Below are 20048 nucleotides of genomic sequence, written 5' to 3' on the forward strand. Positions count from 1 at the left end.
CCATATAGAGTCTAAAAATACAATAACAGGTAATAACCAGCCAAAATCCATTAAAAACTTAACACCGGCTGTACTCCAAAAAAGTTTCACTGGTGAAATTAAATTTGTTTTTAAAAAGAGCTTGTAGGATGATGTGCTGCAGGGTTCAGCAGGAACACAAGGTTTGTAAACTTATTCCTCGCTATTTAAGTGATTTAAGCACTCACAGTGTGGGTGCAAGGTTGTTCAGAAAATAATAATTATTAAGTAATTAAGTGCTCTAACTGTGTGAGGCATAAGGTACAAATACTTTAGCTGACAACTGCATAGGCTATTAATCATATTAAAGGAGTTCTGTTCTGATACGGAACTACTGAGGTGTCACTGATGCGGGTGGTGGCTAGGCTGACGCGCTAGATGTTACCTGAAGTTACTGGCTAACTACTCTATTGACGTATTGTGCTCTAAGCAAAACACTTGTAAACGGTCTTATCAATCAACGGTAATCCATTTATTCCACATGAGTTAGCGTTCAGCGTGTAGCGTAGCGAAGCATAGAGTAGCGCTAGTGTAGCGCTAGCGTAGCGGTCAAAACCCTTTGCACTTCCGGGTAGCACACCTAACCAGCAACACATAGTTCCTAGCTATATACAAGGTGAATCGCTAATTAACATGTGTCACCCAGTGGACAAAAATAAATCACACTCAAAAGGAAACCATACATTTTGGCTCCTACAAATCATAAGATACAAAGACAACGGGCTCGAAGACAAAAGAAACCACAAAAAGAGAATGGAAGGGAGGCAGGAGCACCTCCTGAAAATGGACAGAGGCACAGCTTTAAAGAGGGGCGGCACATTTGTAAAATGAGTAAAAACGTGTAAGGACCCACATTTAAAGGCCTGGACCTTGGCAATAAAAATTTTTACATTATTAATAGTGATTAAGAGTGTTTATTGTGTAAAAAAATGTCCAATACAACTTTAAATATTCTAATATGAGATAACGTAGCTGATATTTGTGACTCCAAAGAGCCTAAAGCCATGGACAGATGATGAGAAAATGAGCAGGAGGCCATCTCTTTGGTTGTTTTATGGCAGTGTTTCTCAATTCCGGTCCTTGGGCCCCCCTGCCCTGCATGTTTTAGATGTTTCCAACTCCAACACATCTGATTCAAATGAGTGGCTCATTATCAGGCCACTGCAGAGCTTGATGACGAGCTGATGGCATTTATGGCATTCTTTATGTTTTTGTGGAAGGTTTGTATCTGAGTCTTTTGCATCTCCTTGTAGTCATTGTGTGTTTCTGTGGTTGTTTTCTACCTCTTTGTAATCACTTTGTGTCTCCTTTTGGTTATATGTTTCATGAGGAAGGCAGTGCATTTGAACACATTTGTTGGACCTCAAGAATACACACAATGTGTTTGTGTGAGTAACACTGGATGTCAACATAATTTTTGTTTGTTTACGAGAAAACCCTACACCTTCACAATCTGAAAATGGCTTTGAAAAAACTTTGAACATACACTGGGATTTCAAAGACAAGGATGATTGACAGAAGGCCGTTTCTATGGTATGCATATCATGTCCCCTGCTTTCTGACATCAAGTCAAACCTCAGATATTTTCTGTTTGTATTCATGACATGCATACAAAAACAGCTGGTTTTCTGTGATGGCACACGATAAGTGACACATGCATATTTAACACATGGAAATCTACAAATTTTATGTATGAGAGACATTATGTGCTAGAGCAGTACACATTTGTGCACAAGTAGAATGTAGTCTCTTTGTGTGTGTGTGTGTGTGTGTGTGTGTGTGTGTGTGTGTGTGTGTGTGTGTGTGTGTGTGTATGTTTGTATCTCTCACCGAGCCACTTGGTTGATGACAGGAGCAAAGTTCGTTGGGCCGTACAGCTGAACAGTTCGCAGGCTCTGGAAGTACGCCTCTAGTACACCATCGATACCCACACAGTTTGGGTTTTCTGTATTTGAGTTCTGCAAGAGAGAAAACTCAGCTTGTAAAACAAGAAAAAAAGGAAACTATTGGAAAGAAACCAACAAGTATTTTTTGTATTGTCTTAACTAAGATTGGCAGCTACACTTATTGTAATTTAAATCGAGCCACCACAAATATTTATTTAATATAGCCACTAATCCACAACCCCTCTGGTGTCAGAAACATTCCACACAACATGTCAGTGTGAGTCAGTCTATATGGTCATCAGGTGTGCACCCTCTCAGTAACAGTGTTTCATTGTGCTGGGCCCACAACACAGATAAAGTGTCCCAGAACAACTCTTAACCAAACACTCAGCACACCCCTCTAAAACACTAACACTATTCAACACTGATAATGGAACAGTGTGTACTAAAACTGGCTAAATTAAAAAAAAAGAAAAGAAAAGAAAAGAAAAGGAAAAGGAGTAACTAATTATGGTGCACAAAGGATAACTTGCCCAGGCAAGCTGAACCCTTTGAGAGCAGGATTTTTCCAACACACAGCCCATCTAGTTAATTGGCACCAACCCAATCAGCCTGGTTTCATTTGCGTGCTCACATTTTGATGTGACCTCAGTGGCTACTTTCTGAGGAAGGCCTCTCTAGTACAGGGTAGGATCCCCTTTGCCCAAGAACAGCCTGAATTATGCATAATATGGATTTTACAAGGGGCTGAATATGTTGCTTAGAGAATCTGGTTCATGCTGATATGATAGCCTCACATAGCTGCTGTAGATTTATTAGCTGTGCATTAAAAGAATGCTCAGAATTAATGGTTTATGTGATGTGTCGTCTGACCATGTCGGAGGGCAAAAGTGATTATGGCTGTTCCAAACAGATACACTCAAAGGTGGTTTGAAAAGCTGTAAGTTATAGAGCGGAGTGAGATGCAATATTGTTTGAATACAGGAAAATTAGATATGGGACGACACACACTTTCAGAGAGTCTTTCCTGGAGGGCATTCACAGTGATGCACTCAGTAAAAAAATAAACGGAAATAGCTGTGTAAAAATGAAAGAAGTGAGCTTCAGAGAGAAGCTCAAATCCTTATTTATCAGCTCCATGCATCTGGGCAGTTATTTCCTGAACTGATTGTAAATGTTAGACTGCCAGTTTTGGAAAGTTACAGAATTTGTCGGATGGTGGTCAACCATCTGACATGTACTGGGACATATTGATGGATTATAGTCTGACAGTGGAGAGTAATGAACTCTTTGTCATGTTGGTAGAACCAGTAAAATGCATTTGTTGTGACATCCTGCTGGAAACAGCCATTAGAAGATGGGTAAGCAGCAGCCATAAACTCACATAGTCAGCAACAATACTTAGTCAGCTGTGGCATTTAAACAATGTTCAATTGGTATTTAATAGCCTAGTGTGTGCCAAGAAAATATTCCTCACATTATTACATCAACACCAGCAGCCTCAACTGTTGACACAAAGCAGGATGGAGCCATAAATTCATGTTGTTCACTTCTAATTCTCTACCTGCCATTTGCATGTGGCAGCAGAAAATAAGCATTATCAGTTCAGGAGACAGTTTTCAAGACTTCATCCATCTCATTTTGGTGAACATGTAGTAGTGTAGAACACTGTAGTATCAGTTTGGAGTGGAACCCACCATGCTCTACTGCTGCTGAAGTCAATCTGCTTCAAGGCTCCATGTGCTGTGTGTTACTCTTCTGCACCGTACCATTACAGTACCTGCTTCTTTGAGCAACAGCTGCCTTCCTGTCTTAACTCACTGGTTTGTTTGTTTGTTTGTTTGTTTGTTTGTTTGTTTGTTTGTTTGTTTGTTTGTTTGTTGGTTTGTTGGTTGGTTGGTTGGTTGGTTGGTTGGTTGGTTGGGTGGTTGGTTGGTGGGTTGGTTGGTTGGTTGTTTTTTTGCATCTCCAGCAATATGGAAATCCGATCACAACCCCTTGACTGTGTCTCCATGCTCGAGTTGCTGCCATATGATTGGATAGTTAGATATATGCATTCATGAGCAGCACCTAATGCTGTCACTGAGCGTGCACACCTTTAGAGAACAGGCCAACAGAGCATTATCATCAAACCCATGTTCCTCGCATGGCTTGAAGTTGTCATTTGTCTGTGTTGGAATAAATATGGGATATATTTTTCACTATATGTCCAAAAAGCAGTTTTTCTTTTAATTCTCAGTATTTACACAAATTACATGTGTATTTGCACTTAAGTCTGAATCACTCAAACTACTTTGTTCTGCCTGAACTACAGTAGTCAGCTCATCAGACTCATCATTGAGGCCAGTATATGTCAAACTTTGAGAAGCCCACTGAGCTCCTTCTTCAGTGAAAAAGAGGGTACATTGCAGGAAAGACAGATTACATTTCTCAGACTATAAACGGAGTAATAACGGACATCTTAAGCCACAAGTGTCTTCAGATTCCTTTTTATTCCTTGAAATATTCTTCCTGCATCATCGTTGTCAATGTGCAGTTCATCGCTGCACCACACATCCATCCATCATCTCCACAATACTTTTTTCTACCCAGCTGAGTTATCAAGCTGTGGGTTCATTCAGAAACACCTCTCAGTTAGTCTCTCTAAAGAATAAAGAATAATCAGAATAATATTAATGTGCTCTAGTGCTCTCGCTTTTATGCATTACCTCTTAGAACTTGAGGGCCACAGAAAGTGCACTACTACTTCTTAAAAGGTCCTTCAGGCAAATAACACTAAATTATACTTGTGGATTCAATAAAAATAAAAGACCAAGTTGTTCATTAATCACACATTTTAGCTTTGCATCATTCACAAATGAACTGTGTTCAGACAGTAGCTGTAATCTCGCTAACCTGTACCTGTGTGTTTATACTCAGTTCAGAAACTCCAGTTCTTCATGTTATCCCCCTCCAGTTTCTCTCCTTTCTCCTCTCATCTCTGTACATTTATGAAGCAGATTCATAAAGCCCCAGGAAGGACAATTTCTTTCTGATTATTTGGTAGGATACCTAAACTAAGGGTTGAATGGAAATTTGACTGAAAGATGAAAGAATGTTCATATTGTTCTCTGCAACCTTTCTTTTTTGTTTCTGTGAGGCTTGCTTCTACACTCCTCCTACACTGAGCATTTCTTGATACTTGATGAATGTTACCTGTGCATGAGTCTGTGCATATTTTGATCACTGAAATAATCATTGCTTTCACATTTTCAACATTTATTTCACACTGCAGAGTGTGAAATAAATGAAGTTAGTTGGTAGGTGATGTCACACTGCCAGGTGTATGACAGGAGATGTTCGACCAACATAAAGACCCTGGTGGTAGCTTTTGGAATGTGCCAGTTGTCCTTCACACACATAATAATGCTAAAAAATAAATTGGCAAGCTATGATGCACATCACACTGATACACCAAACACAAGATTCTGCATTAAAGCAGCTATTATCAGTATTTTACATTAAAAATGAACCAAATGACTACTTGGATGCAAGTGTCGCTCATACTGAGCAACCTACAGAGAATCATTACTCGAATTTACAGTTCCCTTAAGTTCTACAGAGCTTTGTAGCTTTACAGCTTATTGATTTGGCTTTATGGCCCACATATTCACAGTTCTGGTTCAGGCTCACCACTCTCATCAGTGTTGTTTCTGGCAGCAGCAGACAGTTGTTTTCAGAGAAAAAGCTTCAGACTTATTGTAAACTACCTGCCTAGCATCAAACAGCAGACAGACACAGTTAGCAGCTAGCTGGTGAACATAGTGGGGCATTTATTGGAGAGTGACTCCTGAGAGAAACTCAGAAGTTGGCAGAGACCAAAAGCAGAGTTGAAAGGAAAGTTGTGGAAAGTTGAAGGACTATTGGGCTTATGTTCATCTGGTGGACATTCCATTACACTCTATTTCTTAGTGTTACGGCTGCCGCCGTTTTGGGGGGTATTTGTGTCTGTGTCTGTTTGTGTGTGTGTTCTCGTGCCCCCTGTGTATGGAAACAGGATTCCTCCCCCGGAAGAGGACGGCGATTGGGGAGGAGCCAGCCAGTGTCCAATCCCCTGCAAACACCTATTCGCCTGCCAGCTTCAAGAGACGTCTCAGCCAGTCAGTCTGCGGCTGGCATCTTTGGTGACCAGTCCTCAGCACAGGAGAGATCCACTTAGTGTGTGACAGATTTGTCAAAAGTGTGTTGTGTGTGCTCAGGGGTGCTTTTTCCCCCTTGTATTTTGGTTCTAGTTTTGTTTCCATTTGACTAGTAGGCCTCATTTAGGAGGGGTTTGTTTTTCCATTTTGTTTGGTGTGGGATTTAGGTAGCTCTCATTTTTAGAGAGTTCTCTTTTGGTTTTGATTATTTCATTTGTTTGAAAAGCACCCACTCACTCTTTTCGTTGTCTTGGCCTTTTGCCTTTTGTGATTTAAAACAATTTTGAATACTTTGATTTGAAAAAATATCTTCTTTTCAACCACTTCCACCGGTTGTTTTTTGTTACTTCCCTACCCCTAGCTGGGTCTAACAAAAGTGGGGGCTCATCCAGGATATCTGTTAAAAGATTCCCGAAGGTAAGTTGTTTAAACCAGAGTGTTTAAATTGTTTTGTATTAGTAACTGTGTGTGTGGTAGTGAGAACATGTCGTTCGATTTGCAACAGTTTTTGACCAGTCCCTCGTTGGACAAATTGGACAGCTGCCGCAAAGATGATCTGGCGCAGAATGCGAACTATTTCAGTCTCTCGTTCCAGAAACAAATTCTGAAAAGGGAGCTTAAGGCTCTTATTCTAGATAAGCTGGTAGATCATCAGGGTGCTGGCGCAGTCAGGGCCAGTGGAAGATGCTCCTCCTGGTGCTCAAACAATCTCAGGGGCAGAGACTGCAGGGGCTGAGCGGCTGCAAACGCCGTTCACGCTGCCTCGGTACGAGCCCCTGACGATCAGTACTGGCTCCAGAGGTGATGCCAAGCTGAAAGTACGGCTTGCGCGTCGCCAGATGGAGGCTCAGGAGAGAGAGTTCCAGCTGCAGATTAAACGGCTGGAAATCGAGGCTGACAAAGCCGTGCGACTACGCCAGCTACAGCTCAAGGCTCATAGAGACGCTGCTGCGCCGAGAGCATCCGCTGCTGCCTCAGGTATGTCTCCCTCTTCTACCACTTTGCAAAAACCATTTGACATAAGCAAACACATTGCTGTAGTTCCTGCGTTTCGAGAGACTGAAGTCGATTCATACTTTGCAGCCTTCGAACGCATCGCTACCGCATTGCAGTGGCCGCCAGAGGTGTGGTCTTTCCTGTTGCAGTGTACAGTGCATGGGAAAGGTCAGGAAGCTGTAGCTGTGCTCCCAGCGGAGGACAGCCTCCACTACGATTCTGTTAAAGCAGCAATCTTATGTGCTTATGAGCTAGTCCCTGAAGCGTACAGACAGAAATTTAGAAATCACAAGAAAGCCCCTCATCAGACCTACAGTGAGTTTGCCAGAGAAAATTCTGGTTTGTTTGATAGGTGGAGCACTGCGTGCAAAGCCTCCGATTTTGAATCACTGCGGGAACTGATTCTGCTGGAGGAGTTTAAGAAATGTTTGCCCGAGTGCATGGTGGTTTATCTGAACGAGCAGAAAGTAGCCACTCTCACCTCCGCTGCTGTGCTTGCTGACGAGTATGCGCTTACAAGACTGTTTTTCAGTCAGTCTCTACTGATAAGCCCCGGTATACTCCAGCAGCACAGAGCAGCATTCCCAAACCCCTTAGTCCAAGGAGGGGGGAAAAGGAATGTTTTTATTGTCACAAATCTGGGCATGTTATCGCAAACTGCTTAGCACCTAGGCGCAAGGAGCAGCAGTCCTGTCATGGTGGCGCATCTGCATCTTCGCATGGTGCACCGCAGCCAAAAGGCATTGGTTTAATCAGGGCAGAAGCCGGTGTTAATGCTGTCACTTTTGACCGCGAGACGCCAGATGAATGTTTCAAACCATTCATTTTTGAAGGCCTGGTATCACTAACCGGTGAGCCCAGCGATCAGTAGAGTGTGCAGATACTCAGAGACACGGGTGGATCACAATCAGTGATTCTTGCAAATGTACTGCCATTCTCTGATCAGTCAGTATGCGAGTATGGTGCCGTGTTACGTGGCGTTGAAATGGGATACGTTCCCCGACCTGTACACCGCATTCACGTACAGTCTAAATTGGTCACAGTTTTTTTTCCCTGTCGCTGTTTGTCCTGCCCTGCCCATTGAGGGGGTAGTTTTTCTGATGGGGAATGATATAGCCGGAGACAACGTGATTCCTGCGCTAGAAGTGCTGGATTCCCTGCAGCGCACTGAGCTTGGCGGAGAAACTTTGACACTCACTGATTTAATACCTTCATGTGTCGTCACTCGTGCACAATCACTAAAAGACAATGTTTCCCTGTCTGACAATATTTCGATGACAACCTTTTCAGTAGAGAGTGAACTGGCGAATAAAACGAAGAGTCGCTCTGCAGCTCCGAGCGACAGCGCTGCGGAGCTGGCATGCTCCAACAGTCCCGACGCGCTCTTGCCGGATTGTGTAGCCTTGCCGGTGATCAGAAAACGTGTGTGTGCTGCTCAAGGGGCTGATCCAGCGCTACAGAAGTGCTTCCCAAACGTCCCGGGGTGGATTTTGTGTGTACTCCTGAGTGTCGGCATGCATTTGGAAGTGTGGAGTCTCCTCTCAGGTATGCGCCTGTGCTCGCTGCTCCTGATCTTTCTCGCCCTTTCGGGTTGGGGGTGGATGCCAGTGCTAGGGGTTCAGGTGCTGTGTTTTTGCGAGATGATGCGGATGGTGTCGTCCACCCGGTGGGAGTGTTCGGTGGGCATCAAACTAGATGGTCCACCATTGAAAAAGAAGCCCCTGCCTTGTTGTTGGCACTTCAGTACTGGGAGAGTACACTAGGTCCAACCTGTTGCCAGTTGTGGTCTTAATGACCCACAACCCCCTCATTTTTCTGTCCTGTACGTACAATGCTAACCAGCGCCTCATGTGGTGGGCTTTGAATGTGCAAGGCTATAATCTGGTAATGTGATAATGTGTTAGTTATGGTTTGGCTAGACTTTACGTCTAAAGTGTAATTGGTTAAACTGTAACAAAACCCCTGGTTTTGTGCTTTAAGGGGAGGGGTGAGAAGTGTTTTCCCATTTGGAGACACTAAGATAAAATAAATGAGTAAAAAAATGATAAAAGTCTGGATCAGTCATAAGTTTTGTTTGTGCCAAAATAAACTGTCCAATCTAAGAACAAGAAAACTGGTGAACATGTTTTTTTTTTTTTTTTTTTTTTAAATTATTGTCAAAATTAGTACATACATGGAGTGTATACATGTATGTATTCATGCTGACAGTGTACTATTTTGACAATTGGCAGACAAGAAATTGGTTTATTTTTAAATACTGCACTTACAGGCAAGATACATGGTATGCACTTAAGAATGACAGTGAAAGTGAAACTGTGCAACCCTCCTTCAGTTTTTTGAAGTCTTACCATGAAACTGATACTTACTTTACTTTTTCAAAATGCATCTTGTCACCCTATTAAAATAATTGTCTAAGTCATTTTTGGGCAAAAAGTATTATTATTATTATTTTTGCCTAAATCAACTCCTTAAGATGCTGCCCACCTCTGGTAAAGTTTTTGAAAAACTTGAAATAATGACTTAGGCGATTAATAAGGTGACGAGCTGGAGCTATCCCATCACTGTCCACAATGCATAGCTTTGAATATTGGCTCCATTTCTGCTTTGTGTTGCATTTTATTGCTGTTTTAATCTGCATACCGGCATTTTTGAATATGATATATTTTCTGGGCTGCACTTCTCTCCGGGTTCTCTGGGTACTCCCGCTTCCTCCCACAGCTCATTAGGTTAATTGGTGACTGTAAAATTGCCCCTAGGTGTGAGTGTGAATGGTTGTGTGTTTGTGACCGATAGACTGGCGACCGGTTCAGGGTGTACCCCGCCTCTCGCCCATTGACAGCTGGGATAGGCTCCAGCACCCCCGCAACCCTGAAAAGGATACGCGGTATAGAAAATGGATGGATGGATGGATATATTTTCTTATTTTCCACTGTGTAGGCACTTCAGACTCAAAACTTGAACAGAATTAGCATAGATTGTGAGATGAACACAACTTAAGTGTTTGTTTTGTCAGGTCCTCGGTGGCTCTGGTAAAGGCTGGATTTTCTTTGCATAGCATCACGCAATAGTCAGAATGTAGGAAAACATTTCGCTTAATAGAACAGAATGATCCAGCATGAATATATAAAATGCCTTCATCTACAGAGCATGAAAATGGCTGCTACATATCACCATATCTAAACGACATTCAGCATTTAAAATCACCAAATAATGATGAAACATTATTCAAATACCATATGTCCATGACTCTTTTACAATGACATGCCCACAGTCTTGCTGCTCTCTCCCAGATTACTCTGGATTACTTCCTGTGAGACTCAAATTTCTGTTTTATAATATATAACTCAATAATAAGTTAATCAGTGTCAAATTCATTCATGAAAGACAAATATTTTATCGAATGTCTTAGTGAGGGAGAGAACACTTCATGGTGTACTCTTAATTTGCAAATATGAGCTATCTAAATTGCATATGTTCCTTGTTAATATTCATATATACAGGTACTGCTGGTTAATTAATTATTCTGACCTTTATCCGAACCAGGGATGTGTCTAATTATAGAAGCCTTGAGCACAATGTCAGCTTCTCTTTCTCATTTTATAAACAGCAAATGCCTGTACAGGTTATTATCTCACTGTACTCATATTGTACAAGGGCCATATATTATGAAACAAGATACTAAAACTTTGCATGATGAACTCTAGATTAATCAATGTGCTCCATGCAGTATCCGAACAATAGATTTGAAATTAGAGTTGCCTCAGCATGACGCAGCGCCAGGATTTGTCACGCTGCACTGAACTCTAATTAAGAAACCTGATCAAGAGGCCACTAATATTGGAAAGAAGCAAAGTTACACAAAGTAATGAATCTAGACAAGCCAGATGCTGAGGCTGTCTTCTACCACTGACTTCTGACTGGGAGGGAGCTACAAGTGTCATGGGAATTGACAAACCTGATTGAAAAGGACAGTTTCAGGTCAGAGATCATTTTCAAGTCCAGTAGTGAAGGAGCTGAGGTGTGTCACTGATATGTTCACACTCATATGAAAAGATCTGCCCATATTATCATCTTAAAAAAAGAAAAAAATCTTATCCTGCAGCCTCTGAACAGCACCGGATATGAGTATCCTTTTATGCTGCTCTCCCACCCACTGTTCTCCTTATGTCCTCTAAATTAACTGTCCAGGGAGACAGTGGTTTGGAATCCAAGGCAAAGTAATTATTTTTTAATTTTGCTGCTTTGCTAATTGCTGTTGTTGTCATCTTATTGGTTTACAATGCTAAGCTAAGCAGTGCATCATCAAAATGCTGCTCTGTGTTGCTGCCTATCTGTCTGCTCTCTATTCTTTCACCATCACTCTCATACCATCAAACAGATGAACATCTTTTCACTACACGTACAGCGTGATTCAAGATGTTTTCCTCCTCCCACCTCTTGTTCTTTTCCTCTGCCTCAGCAATCCACTTCACAAGACTACTCGACAGTGCCTACAGATTGTGGGTTTATGTAACCTTTCTTTTCATTGACTTACAAGTTGTCCCGAGTTGAATAGCTGCATGTGGTTCGGCACACTGTGTCCTTGTGTGCATACATGCGAACACACAAAACAGGGACCCACACATAAAAACGTTCCTTCATAGCATTAATAGAGGTTGAAACTTCACAGAGAGCCATTAACTGAATGTAAAAACAATGATGTGTTACAAACTCTGGAGGTTAGAATAATTCATCATCAGTCCTCATCCTCGGCCTACACCACTGTCAAAGAATTATAGAATTATATAGAATTATGCACTAAGAAAAACAAAATAATCTAAAATAATAATGGTGATTTTGACAGAAGACCCCTCTATGAGACAGGACCACACAAATGCTGGGGCCACTGGAAACCATCATTTTAGATTACATTGTGTGTTAGCATTGCATACTGCCAGACAAATGTGCAATTAATCAAATTACTATGAACTCTCTGTGAAGAATTTATCATGACATTAAGTCAAAACATAGGAAACACAATAAACAACAATTCTCTTTTTTCACCTGATAAATGTTAAATCCAATAGTCACTGTTGGTCATTTCTCCACCAAGTCCAACCAGCTAGTTGCTAACTGTGTCTGTCTGATGGTTGATGCTTTTTTACCAAAAGCCACTGCCTGCAGAGGCTAAAGAAATGGGGGTTGATGGGAGTTTGGAAAGCCAAAACAATAGCCCAGAATAGAATAAAATACTCTGCAAAGCTCAAGGAAACTGCACAGTAGGGGATTCTTCTCATTTGATCATTGGTCAAAAATACAGAGAGAGATGGAAAGCACTCAAATCTAAGTTTAACCATAGTTTTATTGTTTTGTTTGTTTCTTTGTTTGTTTGTTTTGTATTCATATCACACTCTCACACTAATGAGGATATATTACTCTTGGATGTGAGATTCTGTTTTTGTTTGTTTGTTTGTTTTTTTGGTTGATCCTCCTTTTTGCCTTGGCAGGATTTGAATGCATTTTCGTTTGGCCAAAGCCAGCCTTGAATAAAGTCCAAAACTGAATCAGACAGATGGACACATTTGACTTTCTAGCAATGATTTTGTCAGAGCTGACACAAGTCAGCCACAAAGAAAACCTTTAAAAAAGCAAGTTCAAGTTGGCCAGCTTGCTTCCTCTGCTATTTGAATAGTGTGCTTAACATGTGAAACAGATCGACTGAAGGTTGTGTTAGTATTGTCCAAAAAAAAGAAGTACTTATTGACTGAATATCAAAAAATGTCTTGTATTTCTATCTTAACAGACAACAAAGCTATATTTTCTCTCTCCCGCACCAAGTGGCTCTTACCAGTGGGAAGGCGTGGGAGATCTTGCCGTCTGGGGGGAGTTTAGCTCCGAAGCCGTATGCTGGGAAGAGTTTGTCACTGTCGTAGTCCTGGATGATCTCCCCCACAGCCTTCAGAGCCATGGCATATGCATTCATCTGATATGGACTCATGTAGTGCAGTGAGGTGGGCTGTGATGGGTTACCTGGACAGAGTAGCACCACCAAATCACACACACACACCCACACACAATGCAAAGGGGATATAGAGGCATTAGAAAAGGCATGACCAAGTACTTTATGCAAAGTCTTTCATCTGATTATGATAAACATATTAAACTCATGTTCATTCAAGTTAATGCATCATCATGAGCAAAATAACTCTATAGTGTCAAATAATGCCATTATGGGTACATTAGCCATTTACTGACATTCTGAAATGACTTTTCCAAACATCCATTGCTGAATGCACTGTGATTTCCAAAAATATGTCTGAAGTTTTGAGGGAGATGTGGTCTTACTTTTCTTAATATTTAGTATTGCAAAAGCAGAGGTTTGTAGTCACAACGCTATGGAGCCTCAGAAAGAACATGCAAAACAATATGATGCATTTTGATGGTTTTGCAGTAGTTTTGCATTAATTACACAGAGACAAACACAGACACACAGTTTCCAAAAAATGTTAACTGCCCACAGATCTTATATTTGATACAAAAACCGTACAAATGTCGTACAAATCAAAATACACTTCATTGGCCCATATTGCATCCTCACAGTCAATTATAGTATATTGTCATTCCATTGTGTAGCCTTTTCAATTGAAGTCAAGCACATTTAGTATGATTCATTATTTTTCTGTCACTAAGTAGTAAATGGTGTTTTAGCTACTGGGTATGAATATTAAATGCTAAAATACTGTAAAAGTGTCAACTTTAAACTGAATCTCGCAGTCTTCTTCAGTAAATGGAATTGCCTCAGGTTTCAACAAGTTCCTGTGAGTTAAAGTTACTTTGCCACTCTTCTCTTACTAAGGTCAAGAAGTGACCCCCTTGCTTTTAATCCTTTTAACTTTTGATATTATTCGATTTTGTACTGAATAAGGCATACACTGGAGGTTTTATTGTACCTGCTGGAAAAGATCGAATGACAACTCCATGGCCCATTCCTATATCAACTCACTTGCACTTCACTTCAAAGTCCACTATCAGTCATGAAGTCACACTTACAGCTGTAGAGGGCTCTCTGCATTAAGAGGAGGGTATTACAGCAATAAACAGGTCTATTGTGGGACACCTGCAGCTTTTCAGCACAAACACTCAAACATCTATCACCATGGATACTGACACAGCCTGCTTGTTCATTCAGCTGTTCAGTTACATTACATAGCCTTTCCCTATATTCTCCCTTTGCTTGTGCATGGTATGACAGGCTCACCAGAAAAAACATGAAATATGGGTCGTCACGACCCATATTTCTATTTATCGCGAGGTGCTGACCTCTTGTGGCCATAGTAATTATGATGGGAGCAACTGTGACCTAGTACAAAGAAAATTTGCAAGAAGGATGCATTTGGAGGAAGGTAGGGTGGATGGACCAAACAAACACAGGACTTTCACCCAGGCAGGGGCTGCTCATGTCCCATCTAAAAAGAGAAGTTAATGTTGACCTATTTTAAGTTACATAACGTACAAACATTACATGTACGTTACAGTAATATGCTTATTTTAACCCATGAACTTTTCTTAAATCTACCCAACTAGTTTTGGTGCCTAGACCTAACAAGTACTTTTGTTGGCTAAATCTAAGCAAACTGTGACTGTTAAAGACACAAGAACGAAGGTTTGCCTTCATCGTAGCAGGGTGTCACTGGTACTCTTCGATGGTAGCATATGTCATTTTGGAAATCATTGGCAATTGACCTACTCAGCCATTTAGGTGTAATTATGTGTTGAGTATGTCCTTTTGCTTTTTTCTTTCAGATGGACAAGGTCCCCAGAAGTACACTGACCTTTGTGCTTAAATCTTTGTGAGCAACACAAGAAAAACTTTTTTTCCCTGCGTCCCACCTCAAGTATTTTCCTCATGTAATAATAAATCTATCCCAGAGTAAAGGGATAAGACCTCTCAGACTTGCAGTGACCAAGCTAAGCTATACTGCTCACATTAGCCAGTGTTTGGAAATATTTCTGCTGACCTGTCTGATATCAGTTATGCTTTGTTCACTGTTGACTACATTATGGTGACTAGTTGGTAATCAGTGTTGTCTATTATGGTTGTAAGAATGAAGATGTCTTATTATGTTCGGAGGTGTCATATTTTAACTCACTGCAACTGTTTACTGTGTAAATCTACATATCACAGATGGCTTCCACTCATGGAGAATGGGTGAAATTCAACTTTTTGCCATATTTGCTGCAATAAATGTGCTGTGCATTGTGACTATTAAATAAACAATTTTAAAAAACATTCATTTTTTGCCTTCCAAACAACACTTGTGGGGCAGATCGATAAAGAAACTAGTTGTCTTATTCGTAAGAAACTACACCAAAGTACAGTATCACAAAATCATTTGATTTTTTAAAATGCTACTCAGAGTATATGTATTCATGATTTTTATGTACAGTGACAACCATACATTGTAGAAATATTACCAAGGGGATGAATCCAAATGTTATAGGTAAAACATTTTCACTGAACAACTGATGTGTGGACATTTCCTGCATGCACAAAGATGTAGCGCTGTCCTACCGTTGGATGCTGTGAAGTCTATGGCCACAGTGAAATTGAGTTGTGTCCTGGGGAGAGATTGAGCACATCAGTATCATTTGAAACAGAGATGTTAGGAATGTGCCAGTATCTCCAGATGGGAGCACAATTTTACAGCTGTTCAGGCTAAACTGAAAAACTCATCAACGGCTCACTGCTGTCACTTATAAAGCACAAGGCAGGGGATCTGCACCATGATTCAACCAATACGGGCTTTTCAAGTCTGTTAACTGTGCTGTCAAATATAAGTGCTAATAACCACAGTTTTGTGCTGATATTCATAGCAATCTTTATATTTGAATCATGCTGAAGACTTGTGTTTCTCCAAGAGTTTTATTCATATCACTCAAAATCACACACTGTATTCTGTATATAGCTTTGGAAAAACAATGGTATTTAACTGTGTGAATGCGATTCTTGCCATGCAGGATCAGAATAGTATAACATTGACTTCACGATCAACTTGCCGAGGCTTGTAACTTCACAGGGGACATCAGAAAACAATCAAAGAAGCTTAAGCTTAAGGCTCGGCCATTTTAATCAACTCCAATGGAATTGAATGGATTGACTCAGCTTTGATGAACTTGATGTGTAAATTCACACTGTAGAACAATACCAAGCCATGGCAGTGTTGGCCTTTGAGAATGGAGAGCCCAAAAGGAAAAAGCTGCAGTGGCTTATCATCTGTGTGGCATCATTTAGCGTTATTTAACTTCCTCCATCACAGTAAAAAATATTCCACAAGGGAGCAGTGGTTTGCAGACTGTCTTTAAAGGAGGAGTCAGGTTTGCTTACTGAACAACATGCTTTGGGAGCTATTGTGCCTGACTGGCGGTAGCCCAGCCAGCTCGCATCTTCGCAATTTTCTCTCATTTACAAGCTACAGCAGTTCACCACCTAACCCTATGAGTAAGCTGAGTAAGTCACTAAGACTCCAGAACCAAATATTTCACAAAGACCTGCATATTTATTTCACAGCTCTACTTTGTGTTGTGACCAGGCTTTAAAACAAGCAAAACCCTGCAATAGTCCTTGGATGGCTTCCTGTAGACACTGATGAAACATTACAGACTGAGCTCTTACCCTCCTCTGATGAAGTCGACAAATGTGTATTCTGACTCTACTTTGAAAGACAGCAGAGTCACCTTGAAGACGGAGAGCGAGTGAACAGAGACAAAAAAACAAACAAGAAGAGATTAGAGAACAGAGGTAGATTAGAAGGAGGCTCACAGCAAACACCACCCATTTACTGCTTTGACGTGTAGCTGCTGCTATGACTCATGTCCACAAAGGATGAAGCATGTGACAGCTAGCTGCTGAAAACACTGTATCAGGTCTTACCGTCCCTGAATTGACGTATTTCTTCTTCTTGCCTTTCTTTTTTGGATTTAAAACCTTGACCACAACCCAGAAAACAAGAAATCAGTTTTTGAACAGAGCTGAGCAGAAATGTGTAGTTATTCAGTGCATGTCTAAGCTCCTGTGGGTGGATGTCGATAATATATTGTCCTCAGATGAGGGCTGAAATTTATGATACAAGAAATATTACTTCAATGAATAATATATGATGCTGTCAAGGAACTATTAATGTTGTTGCAAGTTCCCAAAACATTGGTAAATTTTTGATATCCTTTACACATTCAGGAAAATAAAGTTTAGGAGAAAATCTCAGATTCTTAATTATTTGCCATTCAAGTTGTTCAAGTTATTCCTTGCTTTTCTTGCATTTTACCTCATAGACATTGAACTGGCTTTGGCCTCTGGACAGCTCTCTGTAGCTGGTGGTGAACTCGCCGATGAAGTCATGACTGGAAGAAAGATTGATTTAGACAGGAATAAACACAGAGACAAGACATGAATCCTAATTCCCTATCTGCTGTAACAAAATCTGATCATTCTAAAGCAGATGATTTTATCCAATAAAAGACTTTCTTTAAAGGTCCATGGTATAGGAATTAGAGGGATCTATTGACTGGCAGACATAGAGTATATTATCCATCCATCCATTTTCTATGCCGCTTATCCCTTTCGGGGTCGCAGGGGGGCCAGAGCCTATCTCGGCTGTCAACGGGCGAGAGGTGGGGTACACCCTGGACGGGTCGCCAGCCGATCGCAGGGCACATACACACAACCATTCACACTCACACTCACACCTAGGGGCAATTTAGAGTCACCAATCAACCTAATGAGCATGTTTTTGGTCTGTGTGAGGAAGCCGGAGTGCCCGGAGAGAACCCACGCATGCCCGGGAATCGAACCTGCAACCTTCTTGCTGTGAGGCACGCGCACTACCATATAACATATAACATAACATATATTGTTTTGTTACTTTAGAATGAGCTTTTTTATCTACTGTGGGAGTGGGTCCTTTTCCAGAGAGTCTGTCATGTTTCTACAGTAGCTCAGAATGGACAAATCAAACACTGGTTCTAGCGCTAGAGATAGTGTTTTTGCCAATTTTAGTGACCACTGTAGGTTCTCCTCCACGCTTGAAAAGGGAGTTTGAGGCAAGGGGTTAGGTTTGGGTAAGGGCTAGGGTAAGGTATGGGATTTGAATCCCACCCCCAAGGTAACGGGGGCGGGGAAGTGCACGGTCCTTCCCCCAGTAAACACCACCCCCACCAGCCCTGAGGGCCATTAAAATATGTGCGTGGTCTGTTGGAATCTGTACGCACGCGGGAACGACCACGCCCATTCCCGCAGCGTACAAGCATCCAGCCCGAGTCCTGATCCAGACTCATGGCTGTATAGTGTTTTTTCTATTTATTTGTGGTTTTAATGTGTTTTTTAAGGGTAGGTTTAGATAAAGGCGTAGGGTTAGGGTTAGGGTTAGATAAAGGCTATTTTACATTTTCCCATACTAGGTTACTAGTTTCTGTATCCCCCCTTGTTTAAATTGTTCATATTTTTCTCTATTCCTTGTTTATATTGCTTATATTACTATTTGCTATTTAATGTCGTTTTACTGATGCCCTCTATTTTTTGCTATCCACTTTGCTGCTGTAATTCTGGAAATTTCCCCGCTGTGGGACTAATAAATGATGATAAAACAGCATTTGAATTTGAACATAATTTTACAACTTCTCCAGTGTGTGGCCACGTCCCTTGATCTGTGCCAGTTGGAAAAGAAAGAATGTTTTCAGGACTTCAACACATTTCATGTGAACACGAAATAAATCCCCTGCAGCACTATTGTACTTGTAAATATCATCTCCCTCCATGCCCACAGATCATCTCTGCATCTCAATATATCACCACCTGAAGCTGTACATGACACCAACATTGCCTTTGTAATGCTGGTATTTAAAGGGAACTCCTCAAGGAGCAAACAACGAGTTCATCTCGCAACGGGGAAGACGGAGGATGAATATAACAAGGGGGGAAGAGAAGAAAGAAACAAAACAAGAATATGAGAGAGGTTATGATAAAGAATGCATCAGAGAAAATGAAAGAGAGAGGACTAAAGCAGCAGACAAAAGAAGAAGAAAGTGGAAGCAGTTTGTGATGTTTAGTAATGTAGGTCTTGGTTAGTTTTCTGATGCTGTCTTGCATGTGGATATGATGCACTGTCTGATAGTCACAAGATGTCCACCCTCCTCCTCTTCGCCTTCTACTACACTGTGTCACTTGTCCCTTAGAATTATCCAGTATATATTACTCTAACATAGCTCTTAAAACATTTACATTTTAAAAGATTATGTGGTTGTTAATGAGATGTTCTTGCTTCAGTCATTGCACAGTCGGTTCATTGTTATTTTACAGAAGCATTAAAAAAGTTGCACTTTAAAATTAGGTCAAAATGAAATTCTGATACAACATAGTTAACCTGGCCCTTGACCCTCCTCTCCACGTAATCACAATAGCCACAATAAAAAAATAAACCGTCTTGAACATTCAACTTATGCGCCTGTTTTTCTGGTGTGCCTGATGTTCCACTCCACCGGTCTTGGAGACCTGCTTTGCAGTTTTAAGGTTCAAAGTTAGTGTTTCACTATAGGTGTGAGGGTTTGAAGTGGGATTTTAAATGTTACAGTAACTTAACTTTTCGAAACCAAAATCAAGATATTAGCTGTTATAAATTACAATAAATTCATTAAATATAATATAAGGGTAATGACAGTTCCCACTATGCATATTGTATGTATTGGTTTACAGAAGGTCATTAGTCTGATTTTAAATGTGTTGTTCAATAATCAGCTATGGCCATTCCTCCTCTCCACTCAAGTGTAACAGTGCTTATAGCCTCAGATACCAGATTGGCTTGTCCATCAATAATTATGGTCACTCCCAAACACATTGTTTTTTGAAGTGGTTCATTAAGCATTTAAATGTTGCTTTACTGAATTTCAGTTGCAGAATTGGAAAGTGTTTTGGGTAACCTGATATATTGGAATTCATTTA

At 40.9% G+C, this 20048-nt stretch overlaps 1 protein-coding gene across 1 annotated transcript in view; it reads right to left on the reverse strand.

Annotated features, from left to right (window-relative positions):
- The window catches only part of LOC139329489 (copine-9-like), a 183627-nt gene that overhangs the window by 28508 nt on the left and 135071 nt on the right, over nt 1-20048 (reverse strand). Inside the window, exons 12-17 of the mRNA XM_070959834.1 lie at nt 17380-17455; nt 16989-17042; nt 16731-16792; nt 15630-15676; nt 12906-13087; nt 1849-1976 (exon numbers count right to left, since the gene is read on the reverse strand). Coding sequence (XP_070815935.1) covers nt 1849-1976; nt 12906-13087; nt 15630-15676; nt 16731-16792; nt 16989-17042; nt 17380-17455 — 549 coding nt within the window. The remainder of the gene's footprint in view (nt 1-1848; nt 1977-12905; nt 13088-15629; nt 15677-16730; nt 16793-16988; nt 17043-17379; nt 17456-20048) is intronic.

Source organism: Chaetodon trifascialis, chromosome 3 (assembly GCF_039877785.1).
Source record: "Chaetodon trifascialis isolate fChaTrf1 chromosome 3, fChaTrf1.hap1, whole genome shotgun sequence".
Classification (NCBI taxonomy): domain Eukaryota; kingdom Metazoa; phylum Chordata; class Actinopteri; order Chaetodontiformes; family Chaetodontidae; genus Chaetodon; species Chaetodon trifascialis.